General features: G+C 40.6%; 2 protein-coding genes and 1 long non-coding RNA gene across 3 annotated transcripts in view; 1 reads left to right on the top strand and 2 right to left on the bottom strand.

The window, feature by feature from the left end:
* LOC309693743 (uncharacterized protein) overlaps positions 1–20,298 on the top strand; it is a 75,560-nt gene that overhangs the window by 3,269 nt on the left and 51,993 nt on the right. Inside the window, exon 6 of the mRNA XM_082513251.1 lies at positions 1,095–3,411. Coding sequence (XP_082369377.1) covers positions 1,095–1,838 — 744 coding nt within the window. The 3' untranslated portion in view covers positions 1,839–3,411. The remainder of the gene's footprint in view (positions 1–1,094; positions 3,412–20,298) is intronic.
* Positions 2,305–4,296, bottom strand: LOC309696693. Its single transcript, XR_014273623.1, has 2 exons — positions 4,055–4,296; positions 2,305–3,816 (listed from the first exon to the last, which is right to left on the bottom strand). It is a non-coding gene; the product is annotated as an uncharacterized lncRNA (long non-coding RNA).
* LOC309703417 (uncharacterized protein) lies at positions 10,102–19,908 on the bottom strand. The gene is made up of 3 exons (XM_082528206.1): positions 19,738–19,908; positions 13,424–13,771; positions 10,102–12,124 (listed from the first exon to the last, which is right to left on the bottom strand). Exons 1-3 carry the CDS (start codon positions 19,853–19,855, stop codon positions 11,949–11,951), a joined length of 642 nt encoding a protein of 213 aa, XP_082384332.1. The 5' UTR covers positions 19,856–19,908; the 3' UTR covers positions 10,102–11,948.

Raw genomic sequence — 20,298 nt, 5'->3', positions numbered from 1 at the left:
GTTTTGTTTGTTCTGCTGTTGTACGGCACTACGTTGGCTGGCAGAAGGGCATGTGATCAGACACACAGTATCGGGGGACAAGAGTGGTATGTTGGTCACATGTCCGTCCGAAAGGCAGCGTAGTCCCGTACGAAGTAGCGCGAAAAACAAACTTGATTAGCAAGAGGAGTATTACAGGAGCAAAGGAAGCTTTCATTCACAAACCCTCAGTATGGTAAACACAAGAAATGCATATGATGCAGCTTTCAAATTAAAGCTCTCAGTGAGGGGAAGTAGAGCTGCTGCACATACCTTTGGCATAAACGAATCAATGGTGAGACGTTGGAGACTCCAGCGTGATGAACTGGCTCAGTCCAAAAAGACGACAAAAGCTTTCAGAGGAAATAAAAACAGATGGCCCAAATGTATTGAAGACTGGGTGAACACACAGAGAGCAAATGGGCGAGGTGTTTCAACTGTGCAGATCCGACTGAAAGCCAAAATAGTCGCCAACGAAAAAACGAAAAGGACTGTCCATCAGGGCGCGGACGACTGTGTGTCAGCAACTCCCCCCCGACTATGCAGAGAAAATAACAAACTTGCGCAAATTCACACAAAGAAAGAAACGAATATTCCATCGGACCGGACGAGATCATAAACATGGATGCAGTGCCGTTGACATTTGACCTGCCCCTTAGTAGGACTGTTAACAAGTCCCACTAAGACTTGTCCTACAACTCGTATAAGGACGTTTGCAGTTTGTATATAAAGATAATAAAAACAACTTTATTTACTAGAAAAATAAAAGAATTCAACCCTGACAGTACAGTATGGTGTGCATAACCATTCCAGCAACCATTTACTTTGACAATATCACATTTTATTCTGCTCTATAAAGTATTTTATTCTATTGTACACAGTGTCTTATTCTTATCCTATCTCATTGTTTTTCTGAATTTTTGCCACTTTCTGCTGTAACTCAACAAATTTCCCATGTGTGGGGCTAATAAGGGTCTATCCTGTCTTATCTTAGAAAACATTTAGCCAAGAAAAGCATGATCGTACTAGTTCATAGATTAAGGAGTAACATTTTCCCTTTTGTTTCAACCTTTCAGAGGCAGCTGCTCCAGCCAATCGACGAGTTCTTTCTTTTCCTGGTTTTCCTGTCTGTTGGTCTGAAGGAGAGGGACCTGGCTCATCGATTCAACATACACCAGTCCACAGTGAGCAGCATCATTGCAACATGGACAAGTTTTCTTGCCACTGCACTGGGGTCTCAGTGCATCTGGCTTACACGTGCAGAAGTGCAAGCTTACCTCCCTAAGGAATTCAAAGGTTTCTCAGACACCCAGGTGATCCTTGACTGTACAGAGCTGAGGTGTCAGACACCATCCTCACCACTTCTCCAGAGTGAAACGTACTCTTCGTACAAATCCCACTGCACGATGAAAGCCCTGGTTGGCATAGCTCCACATGGTCCAGTCACATTCATCTCTGATCTGTACGCAGGTTCGGTTAGTGACAAGGAACTATTCAAACAATCAGGCATTGCTGAGAAGCTGACTGAAGACATGGCAGTGATGGTAGATAAGGGCTTCCTGATCACAGATGGTTGTAAATGCAAAGTGTACCGCCCCCCTTTTGTATCTAAGCAGAAGAAGAACCAGGTTAAGGAGATGCAGGCCACAGTCAGACTCAGGCTGCATGTGGAGCGAGTCATTAGGAGGATCAAACAGAACAAACTTTTTGATGGCATCATCACCATGTCACCTGTTTACAATATCAACCAACTGTTTGCAGTAGCATGTATGCTGTCAAATTACCAGAACACACACATAGTTCAAAAACGGATTAAGTGAGACGAGATGGAGTTGTCCCAAGACAGCAGTGCAAGTAACTTATGCTAGACATGGAGCTTGAAATACTTACTATGTAAATAAGTTCTGCAAACATTCAATGTGTAAAATGTTTTTGATATTTTTGCTAAAATAAGAGTTTATTGATTTCACACAACAGTAAAATGTTTTTTTAAACATTCATTAAAAGTTTTGCCAATAAAATATCACTTTGTTCAGTCCAGCCTGAAGGATCTGTTTTTCTTTTTGCTGTTGCTTTCACTGTTCATTTTTCAAACACCGGTATATGTAGAAAAAGAAATAGTCAGCTTATGCACATCTGTATCATGTATATTCTTTGCACTAGGTAGTCCTTCGATGCCCACACAACTTAGGCTCACAACAGTCATTGTTTGCTACATGGATCATTTTAGTTCAGCTGGGCGTCTTTCCTTTTCTTATATTTCTTTAAGAGTTCAAAATGTGTTCATTACATAAATAAAATGTATTTTTCTCTGTAGCACTTCATGGATTTCATAAGCAACACACCTTAGTATTCACACAAAGCATAAAGGTAATAAGAAATATACAGTGTTATCTTCATTTCTTTTGCGTGGAAACCGGGTCCAAATGGCTCTTTGGATGTGAAAGGTTGCAGACCCCTGATCTGGACCAAAACACAATTTTCTTAATATCCATGTACGAGGACATTAAACTGCTACTTTATCAAAATGTCAAACAAACGTATGTGGATAGAATTAAATAGAACAGAATAGAATTAAATAGAATTCAACTTTGTCATTGCACATGTCACAGGTACAAGGCAACGAAAAGCAGTTTGCATCCATCCAGAAGTGCTTCAGCCATGATATAGATATATTACAATATATATTAGCAATAATATAGATTATACAGTAGTGCAGTTAAGATAAGTGAAACATGGATAATTAAGCGATCTCACTTTTCTCAAAACCAAAAATAAAGGTACAAGAAAAAAAAAGGGAATCAGGTAATTCTTTGTTTTTACATTCATCAGGTCCCAATCAGCCCAAATAGCAACGAGAAATTAAAAATGCCATGAAAAAGTTCAGGTCTTGGCAGGTTAACTATGTGAGATAGCCTCACCTCAGACCTCAGAAAAATGCTTTTTTCCCGCAGACTGTAGTGTCAGTGAAGTCAGGGACCTTTGTGGGGTGTTGGTGGCCTCTGTGCGTTTTTAGACGATTTCTGTCTCTGTGATCAGCAGCAGGAGATTCATAATTCAGCTGTAGAAAGATCTCAGACATTTGATTCTGCGGTTCACTGCGAGGACAATGTGAATCTCGACTGTGTTGTTCAAAAAAAGCAACAACAACAAAACCAGTATTGCACCATTAGTACCTGTTTCCCTGCTCCAAACAGTGTGAAACCCTCCCAATGTCTTTAGACTTTAACAGGATCTCTGAGAAGCAGAAATCACATATTCAGCACCATTCCCTTTTCTTTTTTTACAGATCAAATCATTAGGTACAAGAACAAACACACCAAAACTGACAGACTCACTACCAGTGCCACAAACCCTCCATGTCCTCCTGGAGGACCTGCAGGTGAGAAGAAGGTGTGAGCTGGTGGTGAGTGAAGAACAGAATCCAGGATTTCAGTCAGTTTTTCATTCACAGAAATAAATCCCCTTTATAAAAACCCTGAAAACCAAATTTTGGGCTCTTTTCATGATAAACACGTCCTCAGATCTGTTTTTGACTGTGCTGAGTGACAACGATGGGAAATTGACGCATAACAAGGAGACTGAGAGCTCATTTGGAAAAGCTCTGAGACATTTCAAACATGGTGCATTTCAACAGGAGGCTGGTATGAATCCTGATCCTGCTTCTTATGTTTTCTGTAGATCAAAATCCAGAAACAGCAGCAACAAGAAGCACAGCGGGAACTACCAAACCAGCTATTAGTCCAACAGATCCACTCTTCTCTCCTCCATCCTCCTTCCCTCCATCCTCTGTCTGAGCTGCAGGTGAGAAACAGGTGTGAGGTGTCAGCTGTCAGGTAGGTGATGAGTGAAGAACAGAACAGAATCCATTTCCTCTTCAAACTGCTGTCAGACATTATCTACTGCACTCTGATCACATCACTCAGACCAGCTGCTTTCTACAAAGTCTCATCAACAACATCTTTAGAAACAAACATCAACAACCAGGAAGCAGCTTCACCTCTGATCACACACACACTCAACTCTACTCACTCACCTGGAGGATCAACATGAAGGGAGATGATGGTGATCAGCCTCATCAATTCTCCCGATTTCTGGCCGACATGACACTCGTATGTTCCAGCATCATTAATCGTCACATCCTTCAGAATCAAAGACACGTCTCCATCCTTCATCTGTCTGTCCTGCAGATCCACCCGGTTCTTAAAAGATTGATGCTGGTTGTCTGGATCAAACTGCTCATCGCGATAACAAAGGACATATTCCGTCTGCAGGTCAGGTCTGCTCCACTCCATAACTATGATGGTTTTGTTGTTGTTTGGAGCTCGACATGGCAGAGTGACGTTCTGTCCAGCTGTGATGTTTATCTAGACTGAATGAGAGGACACAGTTTGGGTTGTAGACATTAAAAAGCTAATTTACTCCTTTGTGCAATCTAATCATCAAGAACTGCAAACAGACTGACATCTGGTGAAATGGATGAATTACATCACACACTGGATACTGAAATTTAGCACACAGTGATGTGTGTTATCAAAGGAGACTTTAAATATGTGGAGAATCCAGCAACATTAAAGTCTGTGGTCACTTCCTTGTGTAGTATGAACGGCCATGAGGTTTTTATCAGTAGGAAAAGCTCTAAAGCTTCTGTAAATACAGTTAAAATCTAAAATTTCTTCTTGTGCTTGTTTGTGATGAACAGCAGCTCAACCTAGTTAAGAATTATAAATGACTTAAAGTGCACATTCGGGCTCTGTGCTACATGCACACATTTCTGCATTTCTGCCATTCAAAGAAACTTTGTAAATAGTTTATTTTATGTAATATTCAACACTGAACTGGGTTTTAAGTCTTTTTCAAGGAAGAAATTTTTATTGAGTATTTTGATAAAAGCCTTATTTTTATGCATTTGCTACTACTATGAAGAACACATGAGAATTAAGGCATGGACAAGTTTGAAAGATGCTGCTCATTGTACGTTTTTGCATGTTTCTTCACATTTGTTGTGCCAAAGTAGTTACCTCCAGCAAAAATTGTTTCCCCATCCACAAGAGCGTACAGAGGAGGAGGAGACACTTGTCTGGCTACGTTTCTTTACTCTACTTGTTACTGATCTGAAGTCACTGAAACAAATCACAAAAGCTGAAAAAACGCATTTTAATGCTAATTTCATGACATTGTAATGTACCATGGGGAAGACTATTTACCTTAAACTGTGCACTACAATAATCTGACGGGAACAGTTTGTTCAGACAAAGACTTGATACTATAATAGTGTAAAACCAGACGTGAGCATGTCATCACATCGCACCCCAGTGAATTAACCTGGGTTTACCCCTCTATAGATTTTATCAGGTTGTGTGGCTGCATCTGCCAAAATGTGTGAGTCCCCCTATAATGCACATTAGCAAGGTTTCCTTTTGAAACTAAAAACTAAAGATAAATACACAGATCTTTTTCAGTAACAGGGGGTTTCAGAAATTTGCAAATCAGTTCTGTTACTGTGGTTTTTGGTTATAATCTGATTTATTTAGCAAATAAACCTTTGAGGTAGCACCTCTAATGTGCATTATAAAAGGATAAACCCAGGTTAATTCACTGGGGTGTGATGTGATGACATGATCACGTGTGGTTTTACACTGTTATAGTATTCAAGTCTTTGTACAATGTACGTACAATGAGCAGTCTCTTTCCAAATAAGCATTTAAATGCATTCACAAAAAAAAGAGTGTGATGTTTTTCAGCTTTTGCGATTTATTGCTGCGACTTCAGATCATGTTGCCTTTGAAATCTCCAAAAGTTGATTCTGTTCATGTGGACGTAGCGTTTTGTGGGAGAAACATTTCGTCACTCATCCAAGTGACTTCTTCAGTCTCAGCTGAAGGTTTCCCCGATCTTATAAACAGGTGAGTTTTGTTTGCACCTTGCATTAAACATTTGTATGAGTTTTGTTCTGAGTCTTGAGGTACTGTTGTCCTTTCAGTTTCATTTATAAGTGCTTCGGTATAGATGGTCCTCACTTTAGGTCCTCACTAGGTCACACTAAATACTTTGATCCACTGTGTAACACCATCTGAAAGAGTCTGACTGACAACATCTTTGTTTTGTGTGCTGTTAGGAGGCGGTTAAACTTCAGCTACATTGTTATTTGAGATGTTTGATATTTGTCCTGTGAACAGGAGCCATGGTTTGATAAAGTGCTGCTTTTGTTTTGAATAATTTGATGTGAGGACCAGTTTGATCTTGTTGCTTCAGGTCTATTTACATTAACAATTTTCTGAAGGGTCGAAGAACCCAGAGCTCGCCCTCTGACCTTTGCTTCTAGAAACTGTGAGGAGGGAAACAGAGACATTATTGTCTATTGGAGGATTCAGGAAGGAAAAATCTGACACACATCTATAGGTCTTATACTATCCCACATGATGTTCAGAGATGTTGTAAAGACATTTCAATCGGTCTGTTTTATTTGGTATTTTAACCAGTGTTAGCATCATGATGCAGGTACATCCCAGCCAGCAGATCTGGACACACCAGGCTCTTCAGCTTCTTCCTTTAATAGGTAATTAACACGGAATTATACAGGAACGCGCGGCTTTGCATTTTTCAGCCCTGATTACACAGAAATTATCACACAAGTTTTTAGATAATAAGCCACAACATTGCAAAATTGTTATATTCATTTTAGATATCAACATAAACAAAAGCATTAACGTGACGCTGGTGGAAGTTATTGTTCGAGTGTTTCTCTTGTAGCCGCTAAAACTGGTGGACCCAAATCTTCACCTCCAAGTCCGTTCACATACAAGAGGAAGGGGAGCGAGTGGGTCAGTGCTCTGGGCACAGACACTAAGCTGACTTTGAACACACACCATTTATTTCCATGGAAAAAACACAGCCAGAATCACAAATACAGGTTACACTAAAAACCCTGCCGGCAAAAATAACTATACACTATTAAAACAAAGCTAAACAAATGTCTCCCGTATGCAAAATTTCCCCCTCACAGTCCCATAATCCCACAGTCCAGCCACAAGCGGGGAAATGTTCCTTATCTAAAACAGGAGAGGTTTTTCTCTTCCGGGATGGAAACCACGCAGGCCAGAAGAACAAGGAGGGGGCTCCTGTCGCAGACCTGTCTCCTACTGACAGCGCGTCACCGCACAGTCCCGCCCCACTCCACACCTGAACACGGCATCCCTCGTAGTACCATCAGATGCAGGCAGAGGGACACCCCTGCCCTGCTGTGAAATGCGGCCATCGCCACCCACTGTTGCTGTTCCTGCTGTTGGGACTGGATCGCCGAACGACTCGTGGCCCCCCACAGTCAGGCAGCAGGTCCTCCAACACATGTGCGGGCTTACACGCGTTTCTTTTTCTCCTCCTCACCTTTCGTGCGTCGCTCCCCTTGTCTCTGCCCTCACTATCCCCTTTAACAGGTCAGTCCGGCGGCTGATAGGCCACCTCGGGGAACGCCCCCACCTCACAGGGGCCTACAATTGTCTGCTTAGTCCACAGTGGATTAGAAGAATATTGTGCAACAACACTAAAATACATAATATAAATATGAGGATAAAACCATGCAATATAAATATCACAATAAAACCATGCAAATAAAATCAACACTATGTACCAATACACAGATTGATAAAACATAGCAGTATTTAGCATAATTACTGTGCCTATTTTAAAGAAGCATATCAACAGTAGGTCTGAAACAACACATGAACCAGAGCTTGGAGCATGTTGGGAGCCTGTTAAATTGCTTCCAACTAATGAGCTTAAAGAAGAAGCATTAAAAAAACAAAAACATTCCTATGTGTACCAGTCCTGTCTGAAACAGTTAACTCTTGTGTGCTGTTCAGGTCTGGTGGACCTGTTTTCAGTGTTTACCAGACATATTAATCATTATTAATGCATTCAGTAATGACAATCTGATCGGTTTACTTGAACTTGGCCAAGAAAGACTTATAAATGAGACTTCCTCTCAGTTATGTGCTGAATTTTGATAAACTCTAACTATAAACCTTCTTCAACCAGAACTTCGACTCAAAGATAAAAGCTGTTTGGCTCTCAAAGCTCAGTCTGCTCCTCTAATACAACATGTTAATACAACATTTAACTCACCTTCAAGGTGCAGAATGGATTTACTGAGAAAGTTTTAAAACGAGAAATGTCATTTTAGATCAATGTACGGTGGCCCTGTGGTGCCAAACGCACACACCACAATGAAATATGACGTCTGGCACAGCTGCAAAATCTGTCTGCTGAATTTTATGAGGTCAAGTGTAACAGTGTGCATAATAAAGCCCCCGAGAGTAGGTGTTAGTATTATTTATTTCTGTCATGCACAAACCATTATTTTGTAGAATGTTTTAAAGCGAATTCATTCATGACAACAGAATATAATCTCATGTACACATTTCACCACAGCTTCAGTGACAAACTACAGCCAACAGGTGGCAGCATCTCCTTTCATGTCATGAACACCTGATAATAATCGCAGCCACTCTATTACTCCTCACTTGAAGGCCTGTTTCTGTTTTGCTCATATTTTAAAGCTCAGCGGGAAGAAACAGATGTTCAGCAGCTTTAACAACTGTAGGGATGAAGATGCAGAAAAAAAAAAAACAGGACAGAAATCAGCCAGCTTACAGAAGCACTGCTGAGACACACACACATCTTTAGTCTTATTAAGTCTGACCACATCCTGTTCACAGAATTACACACAGACAAAGTGGTGACCAGCAGAAAAGAAAGAAAGTACAGCAACGATCTGATGATCTGATTGTGAGGGATGTGCAGTTGTTCGTTTTTACGTGGCTGTTTCGGACAAACAGGAACATCCACAGCAAAGAACATTAGTGAAATGAACATTTTGACCAGTTGTGTTTGTGTTGTGCTGAGTCATTTATTTACAGGCTGTGACCAGAGAAGTCATCCTCTGACCCGTTTCATTTTCCTAGAAGTGAAAGTCACAGTGCATCAGTCCCCACAGTATCACAAATGTCTATCTACAGGTCACTGTGACACACGTCACCACTACTGAGCAAGTCAACAGTTTGTATCATCAGACAAACATCATTCCCATCCTCTCTGTGGGTTCAGAAAACATAATCTTGGTAAAAATATGAGGAAACATGCTGAACTCTGACTTTCAGTATGAGATAAGCTTCAACTGAAAACATGACTTATCTTTATTGGCATTCGTGATAAAGTCTTCGTGAGCTGTACTCGTGGCTTCTGACTGATTTAACCAAAGTGACTGACAGTCAGCTGTTTTTTTATTTTGGAAGCAAAGTGCACTCATGAGTAACAGACGCTGCAGATTCCCTAATCCCAGTCTGACTTTATGATGAGAGAGAAAGAAAAGCAGCTCCTGTTAAAAAGAAAACATTAAAACAGACCTACTGGGTCCTGTTTTGGTAGTTATTTTTGAAGTGTTCCCAAGACATAAAAAGTACATGTACAGACTCAGCAGTCAAATCTGATCTCAGGTTTTTTTTTTAAACCTGCTGACTTTGCCCAAAATAAGGTTTTAAATAGCTTTGCGTGCCCTGGAAGTTAAACTGTCTTTAAGGTCAATGTCAGCTAACCAGACATGTGACCAAACAGTCGAGTCAGTAAAGGTTGATAGCTTGCAGCTGGAGCGATATACTGTGTCGTGTTTGTGAGCACAGTGTACTTCAGAGCAGGAGTGGAAATAACCCGAGTGCATCTGAAATGAGCCGCAGCCATTCCTGCTACATACCAACAACAGTACCAGGGGGAATTTAGGAACATTTTAGTCACAGTTAAAGGACACTTCAAACATTTTCTGTTTCCCGCCTCTTGACTGTGCCGATTTAACTTTTTATTTGTTTGGCATATAAAGATCTAAAATGTCTTTCAATGCTGGACTCAACTAAGAAAGTTCATTTCTACAGAGAAGCATTTACGAAAAAACACCCATAATTATAATTACTAGAGTTTAGAAGAAGGAAGTGCACAAGTGTAAACAGGCTGAAGTTAATGACATAGTTCCCCTATTTTTGCTTTAATCAGAGAAAAAGCCCCTAGAGGGAAAAAACATCAAACAAACCATCATTGTGTTAGTTGTGATATGAGGCTCTCACTTTATTTCTATGATGAGTTCAGATCAACAGTCCAGCCAACTGCACAACACTTACAGTTAATTTAAATGAACAGAAGACAAAAGAGCAGGAATATAATACAAATAAGTTCCAATGTAAAAATGGTACTGAGAAATGAACATGTGTACATGCATACATATGAACACGTATTTTCTATGTATTATTTACTAATTTGAGCCAACAGATCCACTTGGCTTGGACACAAAATATACAAACAACAGCTAAACATGGAGGGAAGCCACATTTCTCTCCATGGGTTTCATACCTCGTTCCTCCTGCCGACTCCTGATATGACCGCTCATCCTGCTCGGTTTTAATTTTGAACGCCCGTCCATCTTCTTCCACCTTCCTTTTACACATTGCACTGTCCCTTTTGAGCTTCAAATATCGATTTATTTATTTTTTTACAGTGGATATTTCCAATGAACTTTGCTTATCACTCTGTCAGAGTCAGACTGGATATCAGTAAGAATCCACAACATTTGAACTGACAAACTAAAGAAGATCAGTGGGGACTAACAAAACAGAAAACAAAGAGTGAAATATTAACACACTGAGTACATCAGATAAATAAAGACTTAAATTCTGAAAAGTTCTGAGAAGAGATCGATAAAAACCAGAAACCTCTGGACTGTTTTGAGAGCCGCTGCTGCTTTTAGATCTCAGAGGAAGTCCCTCTCTGACCTCTGCAGCCTCACCACAGACCTCAAACGACAAACAGCAAACAAATTGTATTTAAAACTAACCTGAACTTCACGACTGAGCAGTTTTCTGATGAGTTTCAATACCTGAAGGCAGCACAACAGGAGAGGGCGCCGATCAGGAGAAAGGGTGAGATCCTGAGGCATCAGGACAGGAAACGAGCAGAACTGTCAGGGGCTGAAAGCACCAACTGACTCAGATTGTGTTAAAACGTCTTCAGAATTAAAATCCTTCCTATTCACCAGATTAATGTTCGAGTGAACTCCTGAAAATGAAAGTCAATGGAAACATCAACCTTGCAACTTGTGCAGAGGAACAAATTTAAGTGGACATGACGGGAAGTCTAAAAACAGCGACGCCCGATCTGAACGTGAGATCAGCTGAGTTTAAATAAGGTTTCTGATATTTACAGATCCAACTCAGAACTTTCCACAACTCATATAATAACACAATAAAACCATTGTGATAATGGTTTGTATGTTTTTTAAATAAATATTATGGTTATACTATAATCACATATTACATTACCTGACTTGTGTTTGGCGAATTATTTTGATCTAATGGAGGCAATGGCCAGAAAGAAGGAAGTCGCTGATTGGCTGCAGTTGCCACAAATAGCAGCAAGTATAATAAAGTGTTTAAAGGTGCAAAATAAAAGCTTAAAGAACTTAATAAAGTGCTTAATTAGCTGTGAGAACCTGCGAACCTTGCTACTGTGGCCCCGTTTTAATGCACTGTCTGAACTGATTTACTCTACGTCTGTCTCCTCCACCTCTCTACCTGCTAAAAGCTCCACTACGCTCGCCTGCTGTTCTCTACCTGCCGCCTGTTCTCACAGTAAGATCAAGCTCTGCAGAAAACCGCACAGAATAAAGTTAGAGCTTAAAAGAAAAAAAGGGAAAAGAAATAGAAACAGTCATGAAGCTTGTTGCAGCCACAGCATTGACCTAATGTTACTTTTAATGATTGATGGGAGAACATGACTTGAGATCAGAGGAGCGGTGCATCGAAGCATGTTGCTGTGAGGGGACCCTTGTTTGTGCTGTCTGCTTGATAACAGGGTCAGAAAATACTATTTTACACATCGCCTGATACATTTCAGATCAGCTCTTTTTCAGGTGGATGTTTATAATGTTCATGTTCCCTGTGTGTTGATGATTTCTTTTTTCTGTGGATACATACAGCAGCACTAAGAATAACAAAAAGACTTAAAACAACAGCAACAATACCTATAGCTAAAAGAAATGTCTTCTTGTCCTGTTCATCCTCGCTTCCTGCAGAGAAAAAACAAAACAGGTGTGAGGACTCAGGTATGCTGACAGTATTTCTGCTTTTATACTTTGAAATCCTGCAAACAGTAATAAACGCTGAGCAGCATCACTGCGTCGTGTTTCAGAGACTGACACTTTTATTTTCTCTCTCTAAAGCTGCTGCATGTATACCAAGTAAAGCACCAATCAAATAAAAGCATAAAAACAAGAAACAGAACTAAATATAAACTTAAATATACAATTCAAAATACATTTTCCCCATGGAAAGAAGAAAAGCAGGGGTGCACCCAAAGATGAGAGTGCAGGGTGACGCTAGACCCCCAGAAATATGAAACTTCAGTTCATTATTTTACGGTACCTTATTAGTTATAATTGTACTGATACTGATATATTGCTCGATTAATATAGATAAAACCACCCAGAAGTATAACCCAATAAAATATCCATCTTATACATTAAAAGGAAGCACATTTTAATGCTGCAACAACTATGATCCAATCATATCACGGACATTTTTCTGCATAATAAAAGATTCTGCTATAGGTACTCGAAAGCTAAAGTACTAGAGTGAGTACACAACTTTGTAAATCAGTTATTCAACACTACACTCAGTTTAAACTCACACAGACTCTTTTCATGTCATCTGTGTCTCGGCTGCACACCAGCCTCAAAATCGGAGTCTTTTCAACCAGCTGCCTGCACCGTCTTTGTTTCTTGCTTCACTGAACCACCACATTCAAAACTCTGAACTATGAGACAGTGCAGGTTAGTCCGTGGACTTCAAACATGTACAACACACTCAGGTGGTATAATAATGTCACACAGAGCATGGAAAAAAAGAGCAATAGCAGATGTCTGAATAAAAATAAAACAGCCAATAAACAACTGTGTCAGATCAGATATGTCACCACCTGTCACTGCAGGATGCATCATTATATCTCAGACCACAGTAGAAACAGAAAAATAAGATCACTGCAGTTTGCAGTGAAGATTTCATAAACATCAAAGTCTGCGCTAAATTCAGAGCCCATCCAAAGACGATATTTTTTAAATCCTTTCCAGTGACGTAGGTTGGGGATTTTTCTCCTCTTTCTTTTATCAGATGGTGGAAAATAACATGCAGGGTCTTCTGTTTTTACCATGAATGAACAGATAATGCTTCCTTCCGAAAAGCCAGCATCACAGTTCACAGACACAAAAAGCTCTTTTGTGCTTAGCCGTGCAGTGAGGGCTGCAATTTGCCTCTGCATGTCCCTACAAGTCAGAAGAAGAATAAGTAGTAAAGTGAACCTCTCAACTCACCAGAGTCTATGACTGTGAGGTTGATGGACTGCCTGGACTCATTTTGGACTCTCTGACCGCTGCTGAGATTACTGGTTATAATCCGACACTCATATGTTCCTGTATCGTTGACGTTGACGTTCTTCAGAATCACAGAAACGTTTCCGTTTTTCATAGACGGGTCTGCCAGCTCCACTCGGCCTTTAAAACGCTCATGCTGGTAGCTTTCATATGAGCGCCGGTTTCGGTAGAAGAAGACGTATCCGTCTGACTTAATCTCAGGTATGCTCCACTCTAACAGGGTGATATTTACACCACTGGGATCCTGACAGTGAAGAGTGACATCTTGTCCACACCTCACTGTTATATCTGTGTGATCAAAAGAAAAAAGCAAACATTGATAACGTGTCATACTGCATCTCTTTAAGATATATTGTGTAGAAGAACTCATGTGAGTCCCTCTAAAGTAAAGTTGTTTTCTTTCCAGTACATGAGCATATTCAGAGACTTCTGACAGGAGCAGGACGGGAAGCACTGAAGACATCTAAAAAAAACATCAGCGGACTCAAGTAATGGATTCCTGCAGCTCGACATGCATCCAAAACAAGCCCAAGGACCTTAGAGAAGATGTGCATCTCTTGAAGATGCACTTTCACCACCATCTCTGCTGTATTTTAAAGTGACATGAAAAGTCACAAATGTCCTTGATAGGTGTAGGTTAGAGTCTTCTGCTTGCATTCAGGATTTCATGCAGGATTTGTGGGGATTGGTAGCTTTTCTGTCTCGGTTTATGCTTTATTTACAAGAAACAAAGAACAAAAATGCACTGCTGAGACAAATCACATACAGATGTTAGGAGAGTCAGAATACAAGCTCCTATTCAAGTCTGTAATGAGCCTAGTTTTGTGTTGTTTGTTGGAAAAAGGGTCCTCCATAAATGTGAATGTGTCACCTGCTTGTGTGAATAACTTTTTATTCCAGGAGATCCACAACAAAGGAGAATAAAAAAAAAAAAAATCAAGCTCAAAGTGACCTCATCCACCTCTGTGATTATAACCTACTCTGTGCACACAAACACCTGACTCAGGTTACAACATTCATTGTTTGTGTCTGGCTCGATTACTTAAAATCACCTCAAGGGATTAACAGGTTTCGTGAAATTCCCTGCTGAACAGAAACACCTTGAGTAACAAGCTCTTCTCGAAGAACACCAGACTCAAATCATATGGTACAAAGTACTGGTCAGACTTTGTGGCTCTCTTTTTTAGAATTTGCACATTTTCTTCCCAGCGCCGTTCCCAAGAATCCCTATCAATATGTTGACTGTTACAAAGAACCCACAATGACACAGCTGCGATGCCCTTGAATTCTCAGGAAATGTTTTCCCCGAAATTCCCATTGTACCATTTGTATAACCTTAAAGATTTGTAAATAAAAACCAAATAGAATAGAATAGAAAAGCCCTCTCCTGTCATTGTACATGTACAATGAAATTGTGGGTGTGCCACACAAACTGGGCAAGTATAAACTCTAAAAAGTAAGAGAGCAGGAACAAATATGATTAATGTGTACAAAGCAGGAGAAAAAGCGGGGATTAAAGGGATTAAAGAGCAGGTTGCAAAGTGTCTTGTGTTTCGTGTGGCACGCTACGTGATGATCAATGGCAATCAGTACAATTCACACAGAGTTGAGGAATGGCTGCAATCACAGAATAGTAAGATGGTGACAGATGTCCCCTTAGGCTCCCTCCTCCATTCAGAGATGGTCTTTCCCTTTTCACATAAATGGCCTCCTTGACTCTGCGCTCAAACCAGCGTTCCTTCCTGTCCAGGATGTTTACATCCTCATCATTGAAAGCGTGTCCACTGGCCTGTAAGTGTAAATAGACTGCAGAGTCCTGGCCATCTTACAATGCTGTGATTGAAGCCATTCCACAACTCTATGTGAATGGTACTCAAGGCCATTGATCAATGGTCATGTGAATTTGCATAATTAATATTAAGGAACTGACCTCCCAGCCCATTGTTCCTTCATGGTTTCAGTCATTATGCAAATGTACTCTTCCTAAGATCGGGGAAACCTTCAGCTGAGACTGAAGAAGTCACTTGGATGAGTGACGAAACGTTTCTCCCACAAAACGCTACGTCCACATGAACAGAATCAACTTTTGGAAATTTCAAAGGCAACATCAAATTGCACTGATATGAACAACATCTATAAACCTATATGTCTGGAAGCTACATTGCTAAATACAATAACATGCGATTGTTTTGTAACACATTAGGTCATTTTCTGGTTTCATGCAGAAAGATAAATATGCTAACGATATGACAACTTAAAACTACTGGTATAAAGATTTCTGTGTTGTTCTACTTGCAACAAATATGAATGTTGGGTCTGTGTTTCCACAAGCCTCGCTAATTCTAGAGACGTATTCATCATGAAGAAAACAAGACAGTCGATCGATCGATCACTTGCGCAAGAGAGGCCTGTGTCCACCACGAAAATGACCTCGGCGATGACCTCCCTTGCTGCCTTTTTATTGAGAGACAAAACATCAGAACAAAGCCACGCCCACATGGTTCTAAGGCAAGGCATTGTATGTATATGTGTGAACTTCTGTAAGACTGTGTGTGTGTGTGTGTGTGTGTGTGTGTGTGTGTGTGTGTGTGTGAGACCTCCTGCTGACCAAAGGGTCGTAAACGCAGGAAGCTTACATGAAAAGAAGCAGATCTTCCAGATAGTTTGTATCTGCAATAAAACATTACAGCCCCCCACCTAGAACCTGGAGAATCTGGGGGGAAGGACAGTGGAATTTCTTTCATCAGAGTTGGCAAGCATAGAAATGACAACATTTAACAATTCACTCTAACAATGCATCAAAAGGATTTATCCATCAGAGGGAGAAAAAAAAAACAAAAACTAAAAAACCAGAACAAAAGCAGCAAGATGTGACTGACTGATTCCAGTATCTTATCATAATCTAGCTACAGTCACGCTAGTTAAAATGAAAAATGAAACCAGCCTTTAAAGGTGTGCTGTGAGTTTAGGGCTTTATATTTGAATCGCATTCCACGATGACCTCGACCATCTTAGATATTATTGTAAAACTATGGTATTATTGTATTGTTGTAGTAAACCGTGCTGTAAAGACACCTTGGGCAATGTTTTCTATGACAAACGTAACTCCAGTTTTCTGAGGTAATGGGCTATGGTTAGGGATGGGTATTGATAAGATTTTAACGATTCGATTCTTTATCGATTCTCTTATCGATTCTTTTTTTTTTTTTTAAAAAAGGAGAACACTAAGGTCGATTAGCTTAGAACTTTGTTTTATATCTTCTCTTTGAACAAGATAGAAATTTAGGAGTAACATGGCCTTACAAACCCAACAATGACATCTTAAGAGATCCACAGCCTACGGCTCTTCAATGGGGTGTCACAGGGTCCCCAGGAAAAAAAATTGTAAATGTAAAATAATAAAATAAATATTCTTCTGTAGCAATAACAAAGTATAACATAAATTGTTCTGTGGCAATTACACAAGAATATCCAGTAATGTCCCTGCCTACAATTAAACACATTCACTTACCAAAAATCGGGGGCATCTGCTGTGGCAAATGGGTTCAAGCCTTTGACCACAAACTTAGACACTGCTCGGTGACATTCGTCTATCCTGGCCTGAAAGGAGACGCTACGGGTAGACTGCAGCGAGAACTGCCAGCATCTGAGCCAGACAGACTCTGTCTGTCTCTCTCATCATGGTCACCTATAGGTGACCATGATGAGAGAGACAGACAGAGTACATGTACATGTACAGTAATGGCAGGTCTTGTAATAAGGCAGATTGCGCTAACATAATTTGCACTGTTAGTTGATTATTTACCTGCTGCATTAACGGGAGAGGACGTGCAAACGTTAGCGCTGCTGCTGGGTTGAGAGTCACGAGTCCGGAGCGGAATTAAAAACGCGTGTCATCGCGTGTTTTGTGAGCAAATGCTTTTGCATATTCGTAGTGTTTCCTCCCTTAAATGAAATATCTACTTTGCAAGTTGCCCTGTTGTCATCGGTTCTCATAAAGTATAATCAAACTTTTGAGCGTTTGAGCCGCTTAGGCGCCGTGTTTCCTGCCAGGTAAATGACGCGCCGCAACGTGGTGACGTCATTCGGGGCGACTGGAATCGATAAGGGAATCGTTTGCAAAAATGGCAAACGATTCCAAGGAATTGAAACAGTGGGAACCGGTTCTCAACAAGAACCGGTTTTCGATACCCATCCCTAGCTATGGTAGTCATTAACAGCAGATCCTTTGATCCTCGGCCTATCCTTGTGTCAGGCTGAATCCTATCCATTTGTGTGTGTCTAGCAATACATTTCAAAATGAGCTTTCTTAAAAGTGCAACTGCACATTATCATTTTAGCTGTATTCCAGTTACGGAGTCATTTCCAGACCATTATGGAAAAAGCTGTGAGATCTCCTTATTATTCACAGATACATTAGCTATATATGAACTGTCTTCCTCTTGTCACCCCCGCTAGGAGCAGACGCTAACTGTGCGCTGCAAGAGGGTCCATGCTCCCAGGTGCTGCTGATAAGGAGCCAATCAGACACCCGATTGTCAGCACATGGAGTACCAGAATCTTAAAACTAGATTCAAAAGAAGAATAGTCTGTTTGGCGCTGCGAGAGAAGATTTGGCAAGTTTTTGAATGGGTGTAAACCAGATACTTAACTCTGCTGCTCTGGGTTAGGGCGTGTTATTTATTTGCTTTGTAAATGCAATGTTTACTGTTTCCTGTCTTTTTCTTCCCTTTCAGTTCCAGTTAGATAGAGGCGGGGGAACTCCAGGCCTCAAAGGTGGCCTTGAGGTTTTAGATGTGTCCTTGATCCAGCACAGCTAATTTAAATGACTGAATTACCTCCTCAACATGTCTTGAAGTTCTCCAGAGGCCTGGTAATGAACTAATCATTTGATTCAGGTGTATTGACCCAGGGTGAGATCTAAAACCTGCAGGACACCGGCCCTTAAGGCTTGGAGTTCCCCACCGCTGCAGTAAGACATCAATAACCGATGTTTTAGATGTGCAAAAGATCAAATATGGACAATATATAAGTATTGGTGGTGCTGAGGTGGGTGGTAGGCGATGGAAGCATGCAGTCCAAATTAATCTCTGCTTAGAGCCACTCAACACCTCGTGCTGGTGTTCCAGGTAAACTGGTTCTTATGTTAACTGGTTAGATTTGTTTACTTATTCGACTCTCGGTGTTCCAGATGTTGGATCCGCAGATTTATCATTTTCACTGAGTGTTCATCTGTCTGTCAGTGGCTTATGTGGTTTGACAAGATTAAAGACCTCTGCAAAAAAAACAAAAACAATCTCCAGCTCCTAGAAATTAGCATCAATATTATCTCCCGACAACAATGAAATTATTTTAATTAAAAAATAATAATAAACTTTAGACGAGCCAGTGTTTTCTCACGACACCATAGATCAGGTCAATAGACCTTTAAGTTTACCTGCATATATCCTGTTGACCTGTCAGCTGTTTAACATCTGCTGATTTAGGAAACACGCCCAAGTTAACCAGTGATAACAGTCAAAGTTTAATGTAATCAGCTGCTGCTCGATATAACATGATGTCATCGTAATATTCTGCACAAGATAAGCAAACCAGCAGGGTGTAAAAGAGGAGCGATGTACACCGAGATGACTACAGAGCACTTTATAAGCAAATCTGTTGCTTTAATGAGAATCTGGGCTGTTCGCTTTTGAAATAAACAGATTTCCTGGCACGCATCTATCCGATTGGTACCTCAGTATATATTATTATATATATAAACTATATAGTTTTGCCACCATTTGTTTAAATGCAAAAAACATCATCCTCTCAAAGTGGAAAAAAACCAGTTAAGCTGGAACACCGGCTCTGATTATAACAAATGGACTGGAAACGCCTTTCATTTACTTAACAATATTCATGCCTGCAGGCAATGAATTCAATCTCACTCGCCCATCACTTCAAACTCTTTTCTTTGATGCAACATTCTGCCTATATCAAGTAAAGAAAACGCAGTTTCGCTTTTGTTTCACTGCAAATCTGCAGATTTAAAGAGCAGCAGTGAATCTCAAAGATATGTTTATCATCTCGCTCGCATTTGATTTTATTTACCATCAGCCGGGCCACAGTTACGATTTTCAGGTGGCTGCTCGCTGCAAACACGCTGCTATTAATGATTACATTTGAACAGCTGTTTAAAAAAAAAAAACTTCCCTAAAAATCGTGAGTCACAGCGTTTGGCAGACTGCCAACTCCTCCGCTTGTTTGGCACTCACCTTCTGATGCCGCTGTCTCGAAAGTCAGAAGAAGAAGAAGAAGAAGAATGTGAGACATTTCTGCAGAACAACTCACACCGACCACCCTGAAGTTGCTGGAAACTGGATGTGTGTACATTTGTTTTGCCAAGGAGTCAAAGGCGGTCTGCTGCGTTTAGGACACGCCCCCAGTCTTACGTTTTACACAGTCTTTACAATATCTCTGTGCGACGGTGATCACTGTTTTTTTTTGTCTGTTTTTTTTTATTTGTGTGTTTGTTTGTTGCCGTTTTTGTACAGTGGGAATTTAAAATCACTCCATACATCAGTTACATCTAACTATAAAACCTGTGCTGATCTATTGTATGTCTAACGTCTCACTGTAGCGGACTGCAGTGTTATTCATCATTTGGTCGAACTCGCAGCGCGCACACACTGTAAGGTTCACGGAGACGTGGGCTGGAAAGCTGCATCAGCCGTCTCAGCGGGGTTTAGCTCTGAAGCTGCACACACTGTTTATCTCGCCTTAGATCACACGCTAGTGGCAGGGCGTGGAGCTGTTTGTTTACTGAGGATTCCAAC

The sequence above is a fragment of the Aulonocara stuartgranti genome, assembly GCF_965226115.1.
Source record: "Aulonocara stuartgranti genome assembly, chromosome: 3".
Classification (NCBI taxonomy): Eukaryota; Metazoa; Chordata; class Actinopteri; order Cichliformes; family Cichlidae; genus Aulonocara; species Aulonocara stuartgranti.
Note: the sequence above shows the minus strand (reverse complement) of the source record. Positions and strands in the feature narration are given on the sequence as shown.

Bases quoted from the DNA above. Each gene is read 5' to 3' on its own strand.
- LOC309703417 (XM_082528206.1), bottom strand. From the start codon at position 19,855: ATGTACACACATCCAGTTTCCAGCAACTTCAGGGTGGTCGGTGTGAGT. The intron at 13,772-19,737 runs GTGAGTGCCAAA...TTGATCACACAG, and splicing joins CGAGACAGCGGCATCAGAAG to ATATAACAGTGAGGTGTGGA. The intron at 12,125-13,423 runs GTGAGTTGAGAG...TTTTCTCTGCAG, and splicing joins CCTCACAGTCATAGACTCTG to GAAGCGAGGATGAACAGGAC.